The 21,039-nt window shown below is 52.8% G+C and overlaps 1 protein-coding gene across 3 annotated transcripts in view; it reads left to right on the forward strand.

Moving 5' to 3' along the window:
• The window catches only part of CMKLR1 (chemerin chemokine-like receptor 1), a 40,696-nt gene extending 20,386 nt beyond the window's left edge, over window positions 1–20,310 (forward strand). For all 3 annotated transcript variants that reach the window (XM_060119480.1, XM_060119482.1, XM_060119481.1), the window contains exons 2-3: window positions 15,809–15,884; window positions 16,525–20,310. In XM_060119480.1, the coding sequence (XP_059975463.1) occupies window positions 16,528–17,625 (1,098 nt within the window). In that variant the 5' untranslated portion in view covers window positions 15,809–15,884; window positions 16,525–16,527 and the 3' untranslated portion in view covers window positions 17,626–20,310. The remainder of the gene's footprint in view (window positions 1–15,808; window positions 15,885–16,524) is intronic.
• The last annotated feature ends 729 nt before the right edge of the window (window positions 20,311–21,039 follow it).

The raw sequence follows: 21,039 nt of genomic DNA on the forward strand, positions 1-21,039 counted from the left end.
AGATGCCTTCTCCCTCCACTGCTCCATTAAGCAAAGGCTTCGTACCCCTCAAGCCTCAGCTCAAGTGTCACTTCCTCCCAGAAGCCTCCCCTGATTTCCCTGGCTACCTTTGTTTTGTACAGAGCCAGGGCCACAAACTCAGCCAGCAACAAGGTCAGGCAGGAGACACGACTGACTAACATCAGAACATTCTCCACTTCCACAAAGAAATCCACACTCTCCCATTAAAGCTGAAAGTGAGAATGACTTTGTTCATCTTTCTCTTATCTTGCTCTTGTTTTGAAAACAGTAGAGAGCCAGGGCAGGCTCCATGGTGAATCACAGCAGACTCATTGCCCCAGAGTCAAGGGGGTTGATAGGGAGGCTGCCAAGAACCTCATCCTGTCTGTGATGCAGGCCCAATAGGGCTGGTTTGCTGGAAGTCTGGATTTTAGGTGACATCTCAGAGCACTGACTATGCCATGTTCCTGCACCCACCTCCCCTACTTGGGGGCATAGACTCCCACAGTCTCCAACAAGGAGTGTGACACTTAGAAGGTATTCACTAGTTGCTTATTGAATGGATGTTTGAATGAATGGATCCATGCTGTTTCTTGAACCTGCTAAACCTGCTCCTGCCTCAGGGCCTTTGCACTTACCCTTCCCACTGCCTGAAGTGCTCTTCCATCAGATAGTGATATGTCTCCCTCTCCCTGTATTCAAGTCTGCTCAAAGGTCTCCGTATCAGAGAGGCCTTCTCGGAACACTCTGCCTAAAATAGCACCCCGCCCCCGTCTCTATGCCCCACTCCTCTTTATATTTTAGTTCATAGCATATATCACCATCTGTTATATTCGTTTCATTTTTCCAGCACTTACATAGTGCTTCCAGTGAACCAGGCATGCTTCTAAACATTACCACCGTAAACTCATTTAATCCTCCTAACAACCCTATGAGGAAAGAGCTATCACCCCCATTTTTCAGATGAGGAAACTGAGGCACAGAGAGGTGTGGTGACTTGCCCACAGTAATACAGCTGATGAGTGGCAGGGCAGGGGTTCAAACCCAGGCAGTTTGGCTCTAGAGGTGTTTGTCCTCTTTATTACAAATTTGTTTATCTGTTTGTTACCCAATCCTCACCCTTGAGAATGCCAGCCCCTCCAGGGAAGCAATGTGTCCATTTTGTTCCCTGCTGTAGCCCCTGGATCTGGATCTGGATCTGGGCTTGGCACACAATAGGTGTTTAATAAATATTTCTTGGAAGGATGGAGGAAGGGAGAGAGGAGGATCGGAGAACTGGAGGGAAGAATCCTTGGCCTTCTGAGCTTTCCGTTAGCCCAATGTCAAGGCCATCTTGTCGGAAGTTTCTCAGCCTCCTGGAGGGTTTGAGTCAGCCTGTCTGGAAGGGACCCCACCTCACCCTCCCTTCCCCTCCCTCACCCTCCAAGAGGGCTTCTGTTTTCTGACCTCTCCCAGGCAAAGGTGCCAAACTGCACTCCTGGAACCCCAGGCCCATGCTGCGCGCACTTCCTCCTGTGACAGGGCCATGGAGGAGAACGTTCCAGGCCAGAGGCAGGAAGTCTCCGAAACAAAGTGGCCTGGAGTGAACAGGGCTGTTGGGCAGACAGTGAGGGGCCTGGGCGGGGCTGCTCTCGTCTAGATGTGCTGGGGCCTCAGGGCTGCTCAGGCGACGAGCAGATGGGACACAGGAGAAGGCTGGAAAGGGGTCTGTGACCTGACGCTGCAGCCTCCTGGTGTCTCCAATTTACCCAATGTTCCCTGACATTCTGGGAATTCCAGAAAAGGCTGTGTCCTGCCAAGTTCTCCTTGGATCCTAAAATAAAGGACCCCACCAAGAGGGTGGAAACATATTTTCCAGTTTCACTGCTGTGAGATAAATCCCCCCCCCTTTCCTGTAATATTACTAATTACTGGTATTAATAGTATTGGTAATTGTGATCATGGCAGGCACAATGCCAAGCACTTTACCAGCCTTGTTTTATTGTATCCTCACAACTCCCAGAGAAAGATGCTATGGATGAGGAGCCTGAGGCTCAGAGAGGTGAAGCAACCTGTACAAGGTCACACAGCCTCTAAGTGCTGGAGCTGGAATTGAAATCTAGTTCTAAGTGATATGGAACATGATTCCAGGGAAAACCAGGAAAGGCAAAGCCCAAAGTCCAGCCTAGAGCTCCTGGTTATACTCATTGCTCACTTTCTGGGTAACTGTGGGAAAGACCATGAAACTTGTTTGAATCTCAGTTTTCTTATCTGTTAAATGGGCATAAGGGGAAATTGGCATCATCTGAGGCCCTATGAGCGGCTGGCTGTTTTGCTAGGTGCTTCATATAGATCATTTTCCTTCATCTTCACAGTATGTTGGGCCATCTCTATGTGACAGGTTGGAAACGGAAGGTTGGAGATGTGGAGAATGGGCCCGAGGCCACATAGCCCGGGCACCTCCTTGTTATGTTTTAATGCCCTGTGCAGCCAGAAGTGGGACAATGCTTGTTTTAACCTAGGGACTATAGTCAAGTTGAAAAATGCTTTGCAGAAGCTCTGGCAGAGGATGTGGGGATGCCAGGAAGGGAGAAGGGGCCGAGAGTGGGAGGGAATGGCAGTAGCCACCGTTTCCTCATCCGGCCCCAGGCGGCATCTGGTCTGGAAGGAGGAGGCTGAGAGCAACCGCTGGCTGGCTCCCAGCCCTCCTCTACTTCCAGACACCATCCAGGCTCATCGTTGAGCTCCGTGGGTTTCCTGGTAACACAGCCCCTTGCTTTGGTTCAGAATCTGCAAACATGGATATTCGGCCTGGCTTTCTCCCCTCCCTCCATGAGACAGGGATGCTACCGGATCTCACAGGCACGTCACCATCTGATTTTTCTACACAAACGTTTGCTAAGCGCCTGCTGTGCACCAGATACCACGTTCACCTCATCATTTCGTGACATGCTCACGGTAACCCTAGGAGGGAGGTAATATCAGCCCCATTTTACCAATGAGCACACTGAGCCTTGGAGAAGAGAGGTAATATGTCCACAGTCACTGAATGAGGAAGGGCCTTTAAACCTGGTCTGGCTGACTTTCAAGTATGGGCCTTTAGCCACGCGCAGCTGGGAAGGGGGAGGGCGGCGAGTCTGAGACAACACTGTCACAGTCAGTAAGGGCTCCAGACTTGGGTCTTGGTGGGGGGGAGGCTTGTAAATTAACCTTGAACTTCCATCCCAGAGATCTTAGGCCTGCAAGGGGTCCCAAGAGATCTCTTCATCCAAATCCCTGGATTTTCTGAAAGGAAGGTTTTATTATTGCCATTTTATAAGCAACCCTACTATAGCTCAGAGAGGTAAAGCAACTTGTCTGGGGTCACACAGCGTGGAGCTGAGCCATGCTGTCTTCTTATGGGCACAAGGCTGGGAATAGACAGACACTTGGCCCATTCAACTATGACATATTTTAAAGCTGGAAGAGAGCCTTTGACGCCATCAACTCCAACCTCCTTGTTTCATAGTTGGGGAAACCAAGGCCCCAAATGGTCAGGGATTTATCTAAAGACGTTTGCCAAGTAGATCCTGTAAGGTATAAAAGAAAGAGCACTGTATTCTTAATCTGGGTTCAAATCCTACCTCTGCCTCTCACTAGCCACGTGACTTTGGGTAAGACTCTTAACCTCTCTGGCCTTGGCTTTCTCAACTCTAAAATGGCCATAATAATCCCCCTGGGTTTGTGTGAGATGATACACATAAGGTGCTTCTCAATGTCCTGGCATATATAGTAGGTGCTCAATAAAATATTGATATTTTGGTGATTATTATAATATTTAACCCTGGCATTCTAGGGTCAAAAGCTCTTTACCAGAATGTCCAGGAGTGACTTTCAGGGGCCTGGTAAGGTTCTCAGAGTAACAGAGAGAGAGGGAGGGGCTGCAAAGAAGGGTTGCAGAAGCAGATGAGGCCGGTCTTCTGCTTCCTTGCCCTTCTCTCCTGCAGCAGGTTGGGGCACTAAAGATGGGGACAGTTCCTTTGGCTGCTCCCTTCCACGCGTCTCAAGGTACCCAGAGGAGAAGCCATGCTCTGGGGCGGTATCAGATGCAGCCTGGCCCTCAGGGCTGAAGGTGGGCTGTGCTGGCCTGGATTTAGGGGGACAGGGCCTGGAACTATGACAACTCGCAGGGCACCCAGGAGCCACTCAAGCGTCTGGGCTCCAAGCCCACGCCATGAGCAGAGCACTGAGGGCATTGCCAGCACTGGGGAGACAGTGACCAGCACTGGCAGCCTCCTCCGACCACATCCTGAGCAGCTCACGTAAAACCCCTGTGACTGCTGCTTTCCAGATACTCTGTGTACACAGCTTGGGGATTATTTGTGTGAGTGGACTCAAGGCTGACTTCAGGGGATTAAGCGAATGGGATGCCGGGCCTCCCAGTCCAGTGGGTTATAAGCACGGGAGAAAATCTGTTTACAGGCCACCTCCAGGGGCTGGGGCACTGTTTATGGGGGAGAGACCCAGGCTATTTCCCTGACCGCTTTGGATGTAAGCTGAGTGGCCGGGAGAATTCGTAGTGTTTGTGCATTGGACCCACAGTGGGGGCCAGAGTAGCTTTTTGGCCTGGAAAGAGAGATATACGTCCAAACAAAGAGAGACATACGTCCAAACAACATACGTCCAAACAATCTTGGACGTATGTCCAAAGAGAGACATACATCCAAACAATCTTGGGGGTCTTTTGTGGCTGGAATAGCTGCTGGGTCTGCAGTAAAATAGTGGGGCTGTGTTTGCAAGGAAGAGTCCGCACTCTACCTGGGCCAGGAATCTGCTTCCGAGTCAGGATTCTCTCTGGGGCTGGGGTCCAGCCTCAGCTCAGCCCTAGGGTAGGCAGGGCCCAGACTGCTTTGGGCCTTTGGGACATTGGTAAGGAGTTAGCAGTTCTAAGAACAAGGAGCTGCCAGGGGCTTTTAAGCAGGGAGAGCTGTGATGCGGTTTGCATTTTGAAACGGTCTCTCCAGCTACTAGGTGGAAAATGAAATCATAGTGGAAATGACATGCTGGTTAGGGGTCTCTAGCCCTCACCCAGGCGGGCAGAAATGATGGACAGATTTGTGAGCTGTTTAGGAAACAGACGTGTGGGTGTTGGAGGGGGAGACACGGAGAGTCTGGATTCTGGGTCAGGGTCTCAGCGGGAAACAGATGACCCACTCAAATGGGGACTTGATGAGTGCTTAGGCAAGGGAGGACTTGGAAAGTGTGGACAGCATAAATGATGTATCCTTGTATCTTAGACCCCAGGTCTAAGATACAAGGAGACCTTCCTGCCCTTAGGCCGAGGGGTCAGGGAGGGACTGGTTACTGGGACCCAGGTTGTGTAGCTGTGACCGACTCATGGAGACCCTGCAGGGAGGGCACTGGGACAATAAACACCCGACCTGCTTTCTTCCTGTCCTGCAGCCCCTGCTGGGCCTTCGTGGATTAAGTCAACTGGAGGTCAGAGGGCAGGGAGTTAATAATATTATTCCTACAGCTCAGCCTGCAGGGCACAGAGCAGGGAGCAGTGAATTTGAGGACAGCACATTGGGGAGAAGGCATGGATCATTCTAATGGGGGGGATCCAGGCAGTGGAGTGGACATTTGGCGGGGGTGGGGGGCGGGGGCAGTCTCCTGCTTCAGTGCTCCCATCAGGCACTGGAGGTTTCCTGGGGCCTCTGGGCAAGCAGGTTGCCCACATCGAAGGGCATAAGCTCCTTGCTTTTTGCCCACTGCTGCAGAGTCCTAAGCCCAAACGCAGCCCTATCCCAACCCAAAGAAAATGGGGCAGGCTGTTAGGCAGCCAGCACCTTCGATCCCCACTACAGTGACTCAGGCAGAGCTCCCGGGTGTGGGTGTGGGACCAGGGAGGAAATTTTCTCCCGACACAGAGCTAATTCTGTCCCAGCGCTGGCAGCCAGGACTGTGGCTGGAACAGCTGCTGCTGTGTGGTTTCGAGATTCTTGAGTCTCTCAGGGCTAGGGATCCAGGGATGGTAACCCCTGAGTATCTCTTGGAGCCGGCTGTGGGGCTGGGAGGCCCCCTCTCTCTGCCCTGAAGGATGAGGGACTGGTGGATGGGACCAGCCAGGGGACTATGGCAGAGGCCAAGGTATCAGGACCAAAGCTGGCTGGCAGGGCCTGGGGGTGGGGGGGACACTGCCGAGGAGGGACATTTTGACCGGGAGAGTGGTGCCTGGAAGGCCCCATTACGTTTCACCTGCTGGCTGAGGCTGTGATCTTGGACAAGTAGAAATAGCCAAGGTTTGGGGGTCAGAGAGTCCTTGGTTCAAACCCTGGGCTGATGCTTAAAGGCTGTGTGAGCTGGGGTGAGTCACTTCACCTCTCTGAGTGAGGCTACATTTGCAAATCTATGCCACAAGGGGAGGGTGGAGTGGTGAGGCCTAAGGTATGTCAGGCACCAGGCCGGCTTCTAGGCTCTGGGATACATCACATGCAAGACAGGCTAAGGCCCTCTTCTCTGAGGCTTAGGGAGGGTCAGTCCCTCTCCTGGACCTCCGTTTCCCCAGCTACAAAACAATGCCCTCTGAGGGGCCTCTCAGCTCCTGAGAGCCTGTTGGAGGCTCCGAAAGCTGGAGGAGAGGCATCCGGGGCCGCCCAGCCCAGACTGTCAGGGTGGGCCATGGGGGAGGTGGGAGACGCGGACAGGAGCCAGGGCAAACATGGGGGGAAGAGTTTCTAGTTTCCCCGATGGGCTCCCACGCCCACGGGCCCTGATAAAGCCCCTGCACTCGGCCTGGGGCCTGCAGCCAGGAGACGGTTAGCCATAGGCTGGAGAGGCAGCAACCGGAAGGCAGCAGGCTGGGAGACAGGGTGGCAGCCTACGGTGTAGCCCGCTAGGCACATAGGTGAGTGATGCCGGAAGGTGAGGGGTGGCTTGGCCTCTCAGGGGGGAGGGTGGGGAGAGAGGGAGGGAACAGGGAGACAAAGAGAAGACAGGGAGACTGCACAGAGAAGTGAGAGGCAGGGCGGGACACAGAGACAGGGACACACAGAGAATACAAGACGAGACAAAGGGGGAGAGACCAAGATAGAGGCCGACAACAGAGAAGCAAGCAGGGAGAGAGACCAGACCTGGACAGAAAGGGAGCGAGTCCTTTGCACACTCTGGCAGAGGGGCGTGGCAACGACACGGAGAGGAAGCTGAAGGCCACATCTGCCGCCCAGATGGCTCTCAGCCCTGCTGTCCCCTGAGTCCAGGGGACATAGGCCAGCAGGTGGCAGCTGGAGGAGGTGGGGCCCTGGATTCCTAAGGACCCCTGTTCAAATCCCTGCACTGCCACTAACCAGGTGTGTGACTGCAGGCAGATGACCCTTCTCCCACTGAAGCCTGGCCTCAGACATCCCCTCAGTAAATCAGGACTGATGACAGTGACCCTGCAGGGTTAGGGGGAGGTCCAGGTGGGAAGAGCCATGCTCACGGCACCCTGGCCTCCTCTCCAGGGCCAGGGGCCAGCGGGCTCCACACATCCTTGAAGAATGGATGAATGAATGAGCCCCCCTCCAAAGGGCTTTTCCTGCAGCACCTGGGATGTGACATGTTCCCCTTAGGGCCATTACCTAGAGGCAGGGGGGCTTGGGGGAAACCCAGGGGAGCCTCGTCTTGCCCCACCTGGAAAATGCACACCCTGACCTCCTGGGGACTCTTGGGAGGTTCCACTGGGGCAATGACTAGAGGATTCTGGAATGTCCCGAGGAGGGAAGGCAGTGGACAAGGAAGGAGAGTGGGTCTGGCAGTTCATCAGGCTCTGAGCTTCCTCCTGTCTGGAATGACAACTTGGCCTATCTTGCTTACCTGAGCTATCTGTGTGACCTTGGGCACTTAACCTCTCTGGCACAATTTCCTCTTCTGTAATCGTGCTTAGAACCGTGCCTGGAATTTGGTGAGGGCTCTATACATGTTTGCTTAATAAAAACTAAGCAAAGAACATCTGCCTGAGGTTTCTGCTCTCTGTGGTGGGAGGAACCAGATGTGGCCTTGAGCTCTCCCCCCCCTCCCCCAGCAAAGGTCTGTCTGCCCTGGCCAGGTGGGCAGGGCAGGACCATCTGTGCAGTGTCTTCTGCCTGGTCCATCTGGTCTCCGGCAGGAGGAATCGGGCCTTGGCCACCGCACAGTCACCTCTGACTGGGTTGATGCTGTTCCTTTTGTGGGCTCGTCCAAGTTCATTCCCAGCCTGATGGAGGAGGCTGGCAGGGCGGGGCTCTCAAGGCCCCGGGCAGGGACAAGGCTGCTTGTTTGGTCCTTCCCCTGCCCAATGTGGCTTTACGAGGGATTCAGTGACCCAGGCATGGGCTGGTCACTACCCAAGCCTGAACCCCGGGCAGGAATTTGGGGTGTGTGTTTGTTGGCTTTGGGTTTTTCTAGACCTCAGGAGGGGAGGGAAGGCTGACATAATGACACCCCTCCACCCATCCCCATCTGCCTCAGAGGCCTCCGAAGCCCCCGCCCTTGTCTTATTTTCATTAGTCTCTGCATGCATTTCCTTTTTCCCCTTTTCCTTCTCCCTCTCCCTCCCACCCCCGCTCCCAAAGCCATTCTAATCTGTTCAGTGTGTATCTCGTTATTTGGCCCTGTTCTTGCAAAACGTGTGTTACTGTGTTGCTGCTTTTGGATGCTTGTTTTCAGTGTACTTATGTGCGATTTGGGTAGGTGGTTTTAAATTGCTGTGTTCTTTTGCTGTGTGTACATTTGCTAATCTGTTGCTTCTAACAGCTGCGTAGCTTTTTGCCTCTCCCACACCGGACGTAAGCAGCTTCCAGCTTCCAGCCGTCAGCAGATGCCCCTGCGCTTCCCGAGACCCCTGGATCTCTGACTGTTTGGGGGCACACAGCCTCCCGGTAGGCTCTCGCTACTGACAGCCCGCGCCTGTGGCTCTTTGTCTGAGGACTGCCCTCAGGTGCTGGGAGGGCCTGGGACTGCGCCCCTCCTAGGACTGGATGGAGGGATATAAATAGCCTCCTGGAATTCAACCTCCATTGTTGCCTGGCCCCGGCATGAACCAAGCCACCTTCCCGGGGATTTTGCCTGGCATTGCCCCCTTGTCGGACCTCCTCCCTTTCCTAATCCTTAATAATCACCTTTGCAGGAAGGCTCATGTGAGGTTTGCTTCTGGAGAACCAAAGCTAAGGCATGCCCCTCCAAACACCGCACATGGGCTGCGGGGCACACAGGGGTTCACGGCTACCTGCAGCAAGGCATGAAGCCTGTGCCAACCCCAGGGGATCTCCATCCCAGCTTTCTAGAACCTTTCCACAGTTCTCATTCGCATGTCTTTGATGATCAGTTTGTCTAATACCTCATTTTGGAGGTTTCCCTCCTGTAAATTACCTGTTTATATCATTAGCCCATTTTTCTGCTGGGGTTGCTGTCTTTTCGGAGTTGCAGGAAGGCATTCCCTGTACATTACAGATGGCAATCCCAGTATAGAGGGAGCGATCTGGAGGAACAGCAAATAACAATGTTAAGTTCTAACAATAATGACAACTATGTAGGTGTTGTGGGCTGAATTGTATCCCCTCCCCCAAATTCATATGCTGACGTCCTAAATCCCTGTACTTTGGGAATGTGACTGTATTTGGAGACAGGGGTTTTTTTTGTTTGTTTTTTTTTTATTTTACAAATTTAATCAGTTATACATATACATATGTTCCCATATCCCCTCCCTTTTGCGTCTCCCTCCCACCCTCCCTATCCCACCCCTCCAGGCAGTCACAAAGAACCGAGCTGATCTCCCTGTGCTATGCGGCTGCTTCCCACTAGCTATCTACCTTACGTTTGGTAGTGTATATATGTCCATGCCGCTCTTTCACTTTGTCACAGCTTACCCTTCCCCCTCCCCATATCCTCAAGTCCATGCTCTAGTAGGTCTGTGTCTTTATTCCGGAGACAGGGTTTTTAAGTGGTGATTAGGGAAAAGTGAGGTCATTAGAGTGGGCCCTAACCCAATCTGCCTGATGTCCTTATATGAAGAGGTGATTGGGACACGCACAGAACACAGGGAAGACCATGTGAGGACACAGCAATATCCTGAGGACCCACTTGGTGCCCACATTCTGCTCTGACCTGAGATACGGAGCCTGAATAAGACCCAGTCCTCCCCCTCAGGTAGCTTGCAGTCTAGTCAGATGGGTGAAGCCAGTAATAATCATATAAATACTGCATGCCCCGCAGTGGGGAGCAGGGTGCCGTCGGAGCCAGAACGGAGGGTGTATTAGTGTCCTAGGGCTGCTGTAACAAATTACTGCACACCGGGTGGCTTAAAACGGTAGAAAAGTATATTCTCTTGTGGTTCTGGAGGCCAGAAGTCTGAAAACAAGCCATCGCAGGCTGTGCTGCTCCCTCTGAAGGCTCTAGGGGAGGACCCTTCCTTGTGTCTTCCAGCTTCTGGGGCTCTGGGTATTCCTTGGCTCGTGGCTGCATCCCTTCAGGCCCCACCTCCCTCTTCACATGGCCTTCTCTGTTTCTGTGTCAAACCTCCTTCTGTCATTTCCTCTTATAGGGACACTTGTCATTGGATTTAGAGTCCACCTTAATCCAAGATGATCTCATCTTGAGATCCTTATGTTAATTACATCTGCAAAGACCCATTTTTCCAAATAAGGTCACATTTGCAGGTTCTGGTGGACGTATCTTTTTTTTTTTTTTTTTTGAGGGAGGACATTTAACCCACTGCAGAGGGTGGAGGGAGGGCTGCCAAGGGAAAAACGGCTGGAGAGGAGCCTGGTTTTCAGAGATGAGTTTGAATTTGTAGAGGAAATTTAAAAGGGAATAGAAACTCTTACTCTCTGAAAAAAAGAGTGATTTTGATTTTTGGCAGATGCCACGTAGCAAATGTGTTGCTTCACTTCGGGAAGCTTTGTCTCTCCACAAAGTGGAGCTCTCAGACCTCCCAGGGCGTTGACTCACACTGGGTCTTTCTCCATCATCCTCACCAAGCATGGGACAAGCTGAAGGGCCTTAATGCGTGCTCCCAGCAGTCCTGAGAAGTAAGCAGGGCGGGGGTTATTATCATTCCCATTTTGCAGATGGCACAACCGAGGCTCAGAGATGGGGAAGCAACTTGCTCTGGTGTCATAGCGGGTCTCCTGCCTCCCCTACCATCTCCTCCCTGGCATCCCCTTCTGGGGACCTATGGGAACTGTCCCAAAGAAGACTGCCAAGACGGGCTCGGGGAGTCTGTCTCAGAAGACTCAGAGCAGACCAGCTCTATGCCCCGGTTCCAAATGGGTGTAAGTTTGGGATCACAGGAAGAATCTGGGAGCCGAGCCAGGACAGCTCATCTGTCCCCTGGGCTCCCTGGGGAGCCGAGGGCAGAAAGAAGGACAGTCTGGCTACAGGCTCACTTGCCTTCCTGGGCTGTGATGGACAATGTCAGCTTTGGCAAAGGATTCCCATCTGTGCCCCAGACCTCAGCCAGATTGTCCTGAAAACTGGGGAACATGGGTTCCTTGAGGGGCTAAAAAAGGGGAGCAAAGAGGAGGTTTCCCAGGAGGGTGGAGCTGGGGACCCTGGGGCATCAGCAAGGGTGTGAACAGACATGGAAAGATGTGCTCCACTTCCTGGAAAGCAAGATGGTTAAGAGCAGGGCGCAGAGTCACAGCAACCTGGGTGTGAACTGGCTGCTAGCTGACTGTGTGCCTTAGCCTTGCTTCCTTACCTTTACGTTGGGAGTAATAGCAGTACTACTGCTGGGGTTTGTTGGGGATGTGTGAGTGAATGTCATTAAAAAGCTTGGTACAGTGTTTGGGCTAGAGTGTGCCCCGATGTATCTATCACAAGGAACTAACCAACATAAAGTATAGCTAGATGTAGACATCAGAGCCAACCAACGCAGAAATTGCAGACCAGCAGGATGAATGGGCTTGCTGCCTCTGACCTGCAGATGTGACTCTGAGCTTCCTTATGGCCACATCAAAAAGGGAAACGTGATCCTTTGTAGAATTTTGTTTATTAAGGTTGAGGAAGCAGCCTAGTTCCTCAGAGGAAATAATGTTTTCCCTTACCTTGAATTCTCCAGGGCATTTCTCACTGGGCAGGGAACTTCATAAAGGGCATCTTGAGAGAGGCAGTGGGTAGCATCATGGTCCAGGACTAATACAGCATCACAGATGTGATTTCCCTGTGGTAGCTGCTTGTAGGGACCTTGAAGGCAAGGCAAAGGGAAACCGGGGAAGGCAGCTCCATGGGAGGATCAAGAATGTGATGAAGGTCTGGGATCTCAGGGTTCAAAGCTAAGGCTTAGAGAGCTCAGAGAGGTGGGATTGGGACTCCTAATCTCTCAGGGAAGCAGGGGGAACCCAAGAGACTTTTCACTTGGGATCCTTGGAAGTCAGGCTCTGGAGTCAAATTTCCCAGCTGTGTGGCTTCGGGCAAGTTGCTTCACCTCTCTGAACCTCAGTTTTCTTACCTGCAAGCTGATGTATCCTTGTAAGGCTATTGCAGAGCACAATAGCATATAGGGAGTGCTCAAGTAAATGTTAGCCATACACGTATTATGTATGCAATGTTAGTATACACATAACGTATACTAACATTATGTATACAATGTTAGTATACACATATTATGTATGTATAGTTATACTTATACCCTTTTTAAAAACTTTTTTTTGCGGTTCGCGGGCCTCTTACTGTTGTGGCCTCTCCCATTGCGGAACACAGGCTCCGGACGCGCAGGCTCAGCAGCCATGGCTCACGGGCCTAGCCGCTCCACGGCATGTGGGATCTTCCCGGACCCGGCACGAACCCGCGTCCCCTGCATCAGCTGGCGGACTCTCAACCACTGCGCCACCAGGGAAGCCCTACTTATACCCTTTTTTCCTAAGCTTCCTGGTTACAGAGGGTTTAAGGAATCTGAACAATGAGAATCTTACAGCTCTTTACAATTGGCAAAGGAGTCATTGTCATTTCTTATGACCCTTCCAACAGCAATGAGGGAAGGGTTCTTACCCCACTGGAGAGATGAGGAGACTGGAGCTTAGAGAAGCAAATTCTTGCCTGTATCGCCCTTGACCTGCCCTTGAACCCAGAGCTGGGGAGACAAGTGGGCAAGGTGCACAGGTCCTCTGGCCTTCCTGGCCCCTCCCACCATTTTAGAATGGCAAAGGCCATTTTAGAAGGGAGTTAAGAGTAGAAGACTGAGGGGGAAAAATGATGATGATAATAACAACAGTAACAATGACAGTAAAAACATAGTGCTTACCCCATAAGAGACCCTTTTCTCAGTACTTTGCATGTGACATTTAATCCTCTCAACCATTTGAACTATTACGATCATACCCATTTTATAGATAAGACAACTGAGGCACAGAGAAGACACCTGAGTGGCTCAAGGTCACAGGGAGTTCATGAAGGAGGAGGATTTGGACTCTGGTAGCTAGGCTGGGCCCCAGGGTCTGTGTCCTTGACTGCTCTGCTGTACTGCCCAGGCAGTACAGGAGGCAGTACAGGACGGGAGGGATGTACATCGGGATAGAGCAGAGGTCGAGGCTGAGGGCAAACCTGTGACTGGCGCCCCCCTGCAGGGAGACCCCAGGGGCTCAGGCAGGGGGGAGTGGAGGGGAAGGGCACACACCTATGGGGGACACTGACATTCCTGGGGGGATGAGGGGTGAGGAGTAGTCGGACAGACATGCCGGGGGATGTCAGCACCACCCTGTGCAGGCCCAGCCTGGCCTCCACCCTGCTCAAAGATGAAAAGACCTGTGACCTCTGACCCCGAGCTGCTTCCAGCCCAGCGGGAGAGCCAGACGTGACGTCGCATTTCTGTAGCTGCTTCAGTGCCAATTGCTGGGTCCTGAGACCCTGCTACTCTCCTCCCTCCTCTGGGGGCTCAGACACCGCCCTCTGCCCGCTAATGAGGGGGGATGCGGGGGCGGGGGAGACAGCCTGGCATGCTCTCCCTCCTCCCTCCTTCCCGTCTTAACTCACAAGTGTCCTTTAAAACTCAGTCCACAGCCCACCTGCCACAGGAAGCCTCCGATGCCCAGGTTAGGGGATGCCCTTCCGCGGGGCTCCCTGGGGGCAGCCTGGCCTCGCTCAGGACACAGCACTACCTCTGTCTTGTCCCTGTGGGAAGGCACCCTGGGAAGCCACGGCCTCGTCCTTGGATCCTGCACAGCCCGGAACAGGGAACGTGGACATGCTCATTCCTTCCTCGAGGACACACTCGATGGCTGTCATGAGATCACGATTTCGCAGCGTGGAGTGGCGGGCAAGATCCCACATTCTGCAGACCTGGTTCAAATCCAGGCTCTCCCACCCCCTGCCCAAGAAGACCCTTGGGCAAGGGTCTTCATCTCCTTCAGCCTCGCTGTGGCCCCTCCTGCGTCAAAGTGAGACCAGCTGAATCACATGCTCAGCACATACATTGTTACCGTGAACACCTGTCACGTTTCCCCCAGTTGTGGGAGTCGGGGGAGGGGGCAGCTGCTGTCTCCCCATCTTCTCTCCGCATCCCACAGGAAGTCCTTGGGGACCCCTGGCTGGACACCTCTGGATGCTTCTCCCAGGCTGCAGAGTGGGATGATGCCCACTCCTTTGAGCCCAGAGTCCTCAATGGAAATTTCCAAGTGGCTTTTATTTAATAAAAAGCACAAGATGACTTTTATGCAATAAAATACAACCTCAAGCCCATCAAGCAGCAATGATGAATTTATATGGAGAAGGGTTGGACTTATTTATAATGAAGTGTCGATTGCCAGTCTCGCCAGGCTGAAACATCTGGTTTAGAGCCCATTTGTCAGATGGGGAAAACATGGGTGGTGGAAAGTGCATGGGCTCTGGGTTGTCAGCACCCTGGGTTCAAATTCCAGCTCAGAATTCAGCTGTTTACCCTTGGGTTGCAATGTAATCACTAATATTTATCGAGTGTGCCAGCACGGAGCCAAATGCTCCAAATTCCTGATTGCCTGTAATTCTTACATCCTTTCTGTGAAGTAGTGAGTATTCCCATTTTACTGATGAGGAAACTGAGGCTCAGAGAGGAGAAATCATGTGTCCAAAGCCACAGAGCTGGCAGGTGGCCAAGGCTGGGTGTGAACGATGCATGAGACCACCTCCTCCAAGACCTCCCAAGCTTGCGAACTCTCCAATCTTTGTTTCTTCTTCCATAAATTGGGAAAATACCCAACAAGGTTGTTATGGGGATTGTATGAAGTACCAGTTCAGCTGTCTGGCATACAGTAGATGCTCAGGGAATGTATTTGTGTCTGTCTCATTGGACCGTTGTGACACCAGGGCCCAATTCTTGGTACCAGAGGGCCCAGAGGATGCCCGGTGAGAAGGATGTTTCTCTCTAGCCTCAGTTTCCGCAGCTCCAAACCAAGAGTAGTATCACCTGCCTGGAAGAACCTCTGGGAGGATTTGATGTGATGAGGGAATTATAGTTCTTGGCACATAGTAGGTGCTCTGGGCAGTTCCCCTTCTTGTCTCCTATGTCCCCAACACTGCCTGAAATGGTGTTTTCTGGGTCCTGCCCTGGCAGTGGATTTGTATTGAGCCATCCATACTCTCTCCCCTGCACACACCCCTGAATCGGGTTCTCATCTCTGGATGTGCTGGGATGGGGGGGTCGGTGGAGATGGGGGTTGGGATGAAGGGTTCAGCTGTTGATCTGGGTTCAGGGGTTCCCAGCTGGGTAACCTCGGGCACATCACTTAGCTTCTCTGAGCCTCTGCTTCCTCCTCTGGAAAGTGGGAGTAACAGCGATATATTCAACCTCTGGCTCTGGGTCCACCCAAACCTCTGGTTCTGAGATCCAGAGCCAACTGCTGTTCCTCATTCTTCCCTGCAGGTGTTTCCAGCTGTGTTTGGGGACTGATTGGCCAAGGACCCATATTGGAGAGCTTTGGGCATCGTAACAGTGAACGGTAAGGGACACGGGATCTGAACTCATCTCTCCAAAGGGCATCAGTGGGGGACGAGGATGAGGTGGGTGCACTGTCAGTGCAGCTGTCCCTGGGTTTTGGAAATATGGTCAGAACCAAATATGGTCAGAACAGCACTACGCACCTCTCCTTTATTGCGCTTAGCATTGTTGCGATTTTTCCATGATTTGAGGAGTTTTTTTCCTGAATATTTGTCTTCCACTAGACTGTAAGGGAAAGGGGAGGGTCCCAGAGAGGCAGCAAAAACATGGTGGTCCAGAGGGACCACAGACTCTGAAGCTGGGGCCTGACTCCTGGCTCTGCCTCTTCCCAGCTGTATGACTTTGGGCACGTGACTTAAGCTCTCTGTGCCTCAGTTTCCTCATCTGTAAAATGGGGTTTGTAACAACTTCATTGAGTTATTCTGAGGATGAGAAGAGTTTACATACCTCAACCCTTTAGAATAGTACCTGATATATAGGAGGTGCCTGAGAGGTGTTAGTCAAGTAAATAAAGTAGCAAAGCCACCCAGTTGGCCTCGCTCACAGCCCGGGAGGACATTGTCAGTCGCGCTGGCAGTGGTCCACCTCTTAAAGCCAGTTCTCATCAAAGTTCCCCTAATGACCCCTGCCTCCACTTGCAGAGAATGGAGGATGAGGATAACAACACCTCCCTCACCTATGAGTATGTGTACTCTGATGATTTCGACCCCATCGTGGTTTTCGAGGAGTTATCTCCCCTGGAAGGCAGGGTGGTCAGGATCTTCCTGGTGGTCGTCTACAGCATCATCTGTTTCCTCGGGATCCTGGGCAATGGCTTGGTGATCATCATTGCCACCTGCAAGATGAAGAAGACGGTGAACACCGTCTGGTTCCTCAATCTGGCCATTGCGGATTTCCTGTTCAACGTCTTCCTCCCAATCCACATCACCTATGCCGCCATGGACTACCACTGGGTGTTCGGGACAGCCATGTGCAAGGTCAGCAGCTTCCTGCTCATGCACAACATGTACACCAGCGTCTTCCTGCTCACGGTCATCAGCTCCGACCGCTGCATCTCCGTGCTCCTCCCCGTCTGGTCCCAGAACCACCGCAGCGTCCGGCTGGCTTACATGGCCTGCGTGGTCATCTGGGTCCTGGCTTTCTTCTTGAGTTCCCCATCCCTCGTCTTCCGGGACACAGCCCATCTGCACGGGAAAATATCCTGCTTTAACAACTTCAGCCTGTCTGCCACCAGCTCTTCCTCGTGGCCCACTCATCCCCAAATGGACCCTGTGGGCTTTGGCCGGCACATGGCGGTGACCGTCACCCGCTTCCTCTGTGGCTTCCTGATCCCGGTGCTCATCATCACTGCCTGCTACTTCACCATTGTCTGCAAGCTGCGGCGCAACCGCCTGGCCAAGACCAAGAAGCCCTTCAAGATCATCGTGACCATCATTATCACCTTCTTCCTCTGCTGGTGCCCCTACCACACGCTGTACCTTCTGGAGCTCCATCACAGCGCCATGCCTGGCTCCGTCTTCAGCCTGGGTGTGCCCCTGGCCACTGCCATCGCCATTGCCAACAGCTGCATGAATCCCATTCTGTACGTCTTCGTGGGTCAGGACTTCAAGAAGTTCAAGGTGGCCCTCTTCTCCCGTCTGGTCCATGCTCTGAGTGAGGACACAGGCCACTCCTCCTATCCCAGCCACAGAAGTTTCACCAAGATGTCATCCATGAACGAGAGGGAGACCAGCATGCTCTGAGCCTCACCTGGAACACGCCCCCGTGGATACTCCCAACCTTGGAGGCTCAAAGCTACGCCTTCTCAAGACCACGGCAAGAACACCTTGGGCACCCACAGATGCCCGCTGTATTTTGCATGGGGCTGAACTGTTTGGAACTGGGAATCCAGGGCTCAGAACTCCTTTCTTCCAGGGGCACGGCGGACAGAGCATGCTACGGTGCTCAGCCTTGGACCAGCATCCCGTGCATCCTGGGAGACCAGCCTTGACTGATGCAAAGCAAAAAAGGGAGAATTCTCAAAAGCACTGCCATGAACTGGGATGGGCATAAGACAGAGGGATCAGTTACCTACCTGAGTGCTTCTCAGGAATGACACAAACACTTTTCAAGGTCCATTCCTGGTGTGAGCAGAGGAGGTCAGAGCAAACCCAGTGTGATGTAGGTCACGCCTTGCTCATATCCCTCTGTCAGTAGCTGGCCAGAAATCTTGCCACTCAAGCCATTCCTCTGGGTTAGGGTGTGTGGAAATGCACACACCTTCTCCAGGTTCCCTGGGAAGAGAAGGTGACATATGAGCACAGGAACTCCCAGGACCATGCATTTGACTTTCAGATCAGCTGAAAAGACAGACAACAGGTCCTGAGGAGCCATGGGGCTCTTTGTGAGGGCAAGAGAAGCAGGGTTATGATGAGGACTCGGGGATTTGGGGGAAGGAATGAAGAAAGAAAAGACCTTTCAAAGGGGGCGTGACATGAATCAACTCACCCTCGAACCTCCCAGGGCAATGATGCTTTGGGTCGTAGCTATTTTGGGGGTGGGGGTGATGCCAGCTCCTTGCCCAAAGCCCTGTTCTCACTTTGCATTTGTTACCCTGGGCTGGTTCGAGGTGGGCAGCTTCACCAGCAGCCTCCACCCCATCACAGGGTCTCCTCCCTCTTCCCTGATCCACTGGTTCTGGTTGGAGATACTCAGAAGAAAACACTCCAGGGCAGGAGGCAGATGGGAGGATGGTGGGGGACATATACTCCTTCCCAACTTCCTCAAAGCCTGGCTGGAGGCTAGTCCAAAATCAGCTGCAGGAAGCAACCTGGGAGCACCTCACGGGCTGAAGCTGAGTCCGAGGGCTCAGTCCCCGAGCTCGAAGCAGAATCTGGAGCCTGGCTCGCTGGACTGTGCTCCTGAGATGCAGGGCCGAGGGGGGCCCACAGCCTAGGGCCCCTCCTATGTGCAGTCACATTGTCTTTTCTGGGGCCCACACCTCCCTGTGCTGCAGTGTCATTGTCCCATTTACAAACGACACAGCTGAGGCTCAGAGAAGGGAAGTTACACACCCAACGTCACACAGCTAGCCAGGGGCACAGTTACCCGTCTGAACCCAGCTCCGTCTAGTCCCAGAAACTCTGTTCTTTTACGGAGAATGTATCTACTGAGAATATTCTAGACTATCTTGGTAACCTACATTTATTTAGCACTTCTATGTTAAGCACTTTACATGTGTATCTCATGTATCCCTCACAGCAGCCCTGAGTTAAGTACAATTATCACTTCCCTTTTATGGATGAGGCATCTGGGGCTCAGACTTTAAGTAACTTGCCCAAGGGCACCCAGCAGGTCTCTGTTAGAGTCTGGCTAGGTTTGAACCTAGGTCTGTCTGGCTCAGATAGGTCCGCAGAGGCTTGGGGTTTTGACCATAAATATATATGCATCCCTCAGCAGATTAATGTAAACATCTTAAGGGCTCTAAAGGCAGCTTTGCAAATAGTTTTCAAAAACGATCCAACGTGGCAAAGAAAATGTACTTGGCTCCCAGCTCCCTTGGCATCCATTCACAGCCACCCACCCTGGCTCCCACCTCCTGTGTCCCCACCAGCTCTCCGGGGGAGGGCAGTGGGGAGAGAGGCCTGGCGGGAGGGCCCTTTGGCCTCCAAGTGTCCATATTCAGCTCTCTTCCGAGTTTCTTTGTTGCGAAGCCACTTCAACAAGATACAGCGAACAGATGTAATATCAACACTGCGCTGGCGGCAAGTTCCCGAGGCCGTGGGCTGTTTGGAATCACACCTCATTAAGAGACAAACTGTTCCTTCCCTTGTTGGGTCATTGTGTTTGTGAGGCAGCTCTGAATTGACCCCACTGGGGCTCCGATTGTTTTGAGCAATCTGAACTTTGCTTGAGCTAAGGGAACTTTAAATATTGCCCAGCGCCCCCTGTCACCCCCCTTTCCAACTTCACAGGGAAAGCATCCAGGGCACGAGATGGAGTGGGATGCGTTCCAGGCCCCAGAGACAGTCACCAGCCCCTCGGGGAGGACCGTGCTGTTTCTTGGGGCTCAGTTTCTCGTTCCTTCCGGGCTGCGTGCAGGTCAGGCCAGGCTGGGGAAGCCAGGAAATCATTTTGTCATTGGAAAAGCTGATGAACAGGAGCAAAATGAAAACCAGCTGTTTTCCTCCTCGGAGCCAGGGCTCGCTCTTTCTGGCTGCCCCACCAAGTCTTCCTGTTCCGATTGTAGTTCCCCATCAAATGCTTAAGTGCAACCATAACACCCTTTTCAACCTTGTCCCTACAGCTTCTGACGACCCCACAGGTCACACATACAAAGGCCCTGCAGTTCACAAAGCGCGTTCACCTGAATTACTCCACGGGCAGCCAACACACTTTGTGCCCGAAAGCCCTCCCTCCAGGGCCAGGACCCGCCAGTGGAGCCTCAGTGCTGCTTCCTGGGTTTGGTGGGTGGGTGGAGGGGGCACGGGGCTGTGGGCAGAGGGACAAGCAGAGAAGGTGCTGTCTGAGGGTGGGGGAGAGGGAGGGAGGAGGGAAGCACAAAGGAAACAGAGAACGACAATGAAGAAAAGAGATCTGGCATTTATCAAGCATCTACCGTGTGTGTCGGGCACAAAATCTCATCAAACCCTCAGAAACGGTCCTGTGAGAAGAGGACCATCAGACCCGCCTTGGGGGGTGCAGAAAGGGAGGGTCAGATTGTGGACCTCACTTGTTCAGGGTCACACAGTAGTAAACGGAACTGGGTCTGCTGCCTGAATTCCCAGCTTCTTCAGCCCTTGGGAGGATGGAGAGGGAGGGGGGAGGGGGAGGGGAAGGGAGCAAAGAAGAAGGAGCAAGACAAGAGGGAGGGGCTCAGAAGGGGGGACCAACCCAGGCGCTGGCTGAAGGAGGAGTTTGCCTTAAGCCCTTAAGCTTGGAGCGCTTAGGGGCCAGGATGGGTGGGAGAAGAGAGAATCCAATCATGAGAGCCACAGGGCCATTCAAACTCAAACCACCCAGGTCTTTCCCATTTTACAGATGAGGGAACTGAGGTCGCAAGAGCTGCCCTTCGAGAAACCTGCAAAATTAGGTGATGCTGGCTTGGATGGAGTGGTCACTGATTCCCCAACTCCTGCCTCTGGCCTCCCTCTCCCGCTCCTCCCTGACACGCTGTG

The sequence above is a fragment of the Mesoplodon densirostris genome, chromosome 15, assembly GCF_025265405.1.
Source record: "Mesoplodon densirostris isolate mMesDen1 chromosome 15, mMesDen1 primary haplotype, whole genome shotgun sequence".
Taxonomy (NCBI): Eukaryota; Metazoa; Chordata; class Mammalia; order Artiodactyla; family Ziphiidae; genus Mesoplodon; species Mesoplodon densirostris.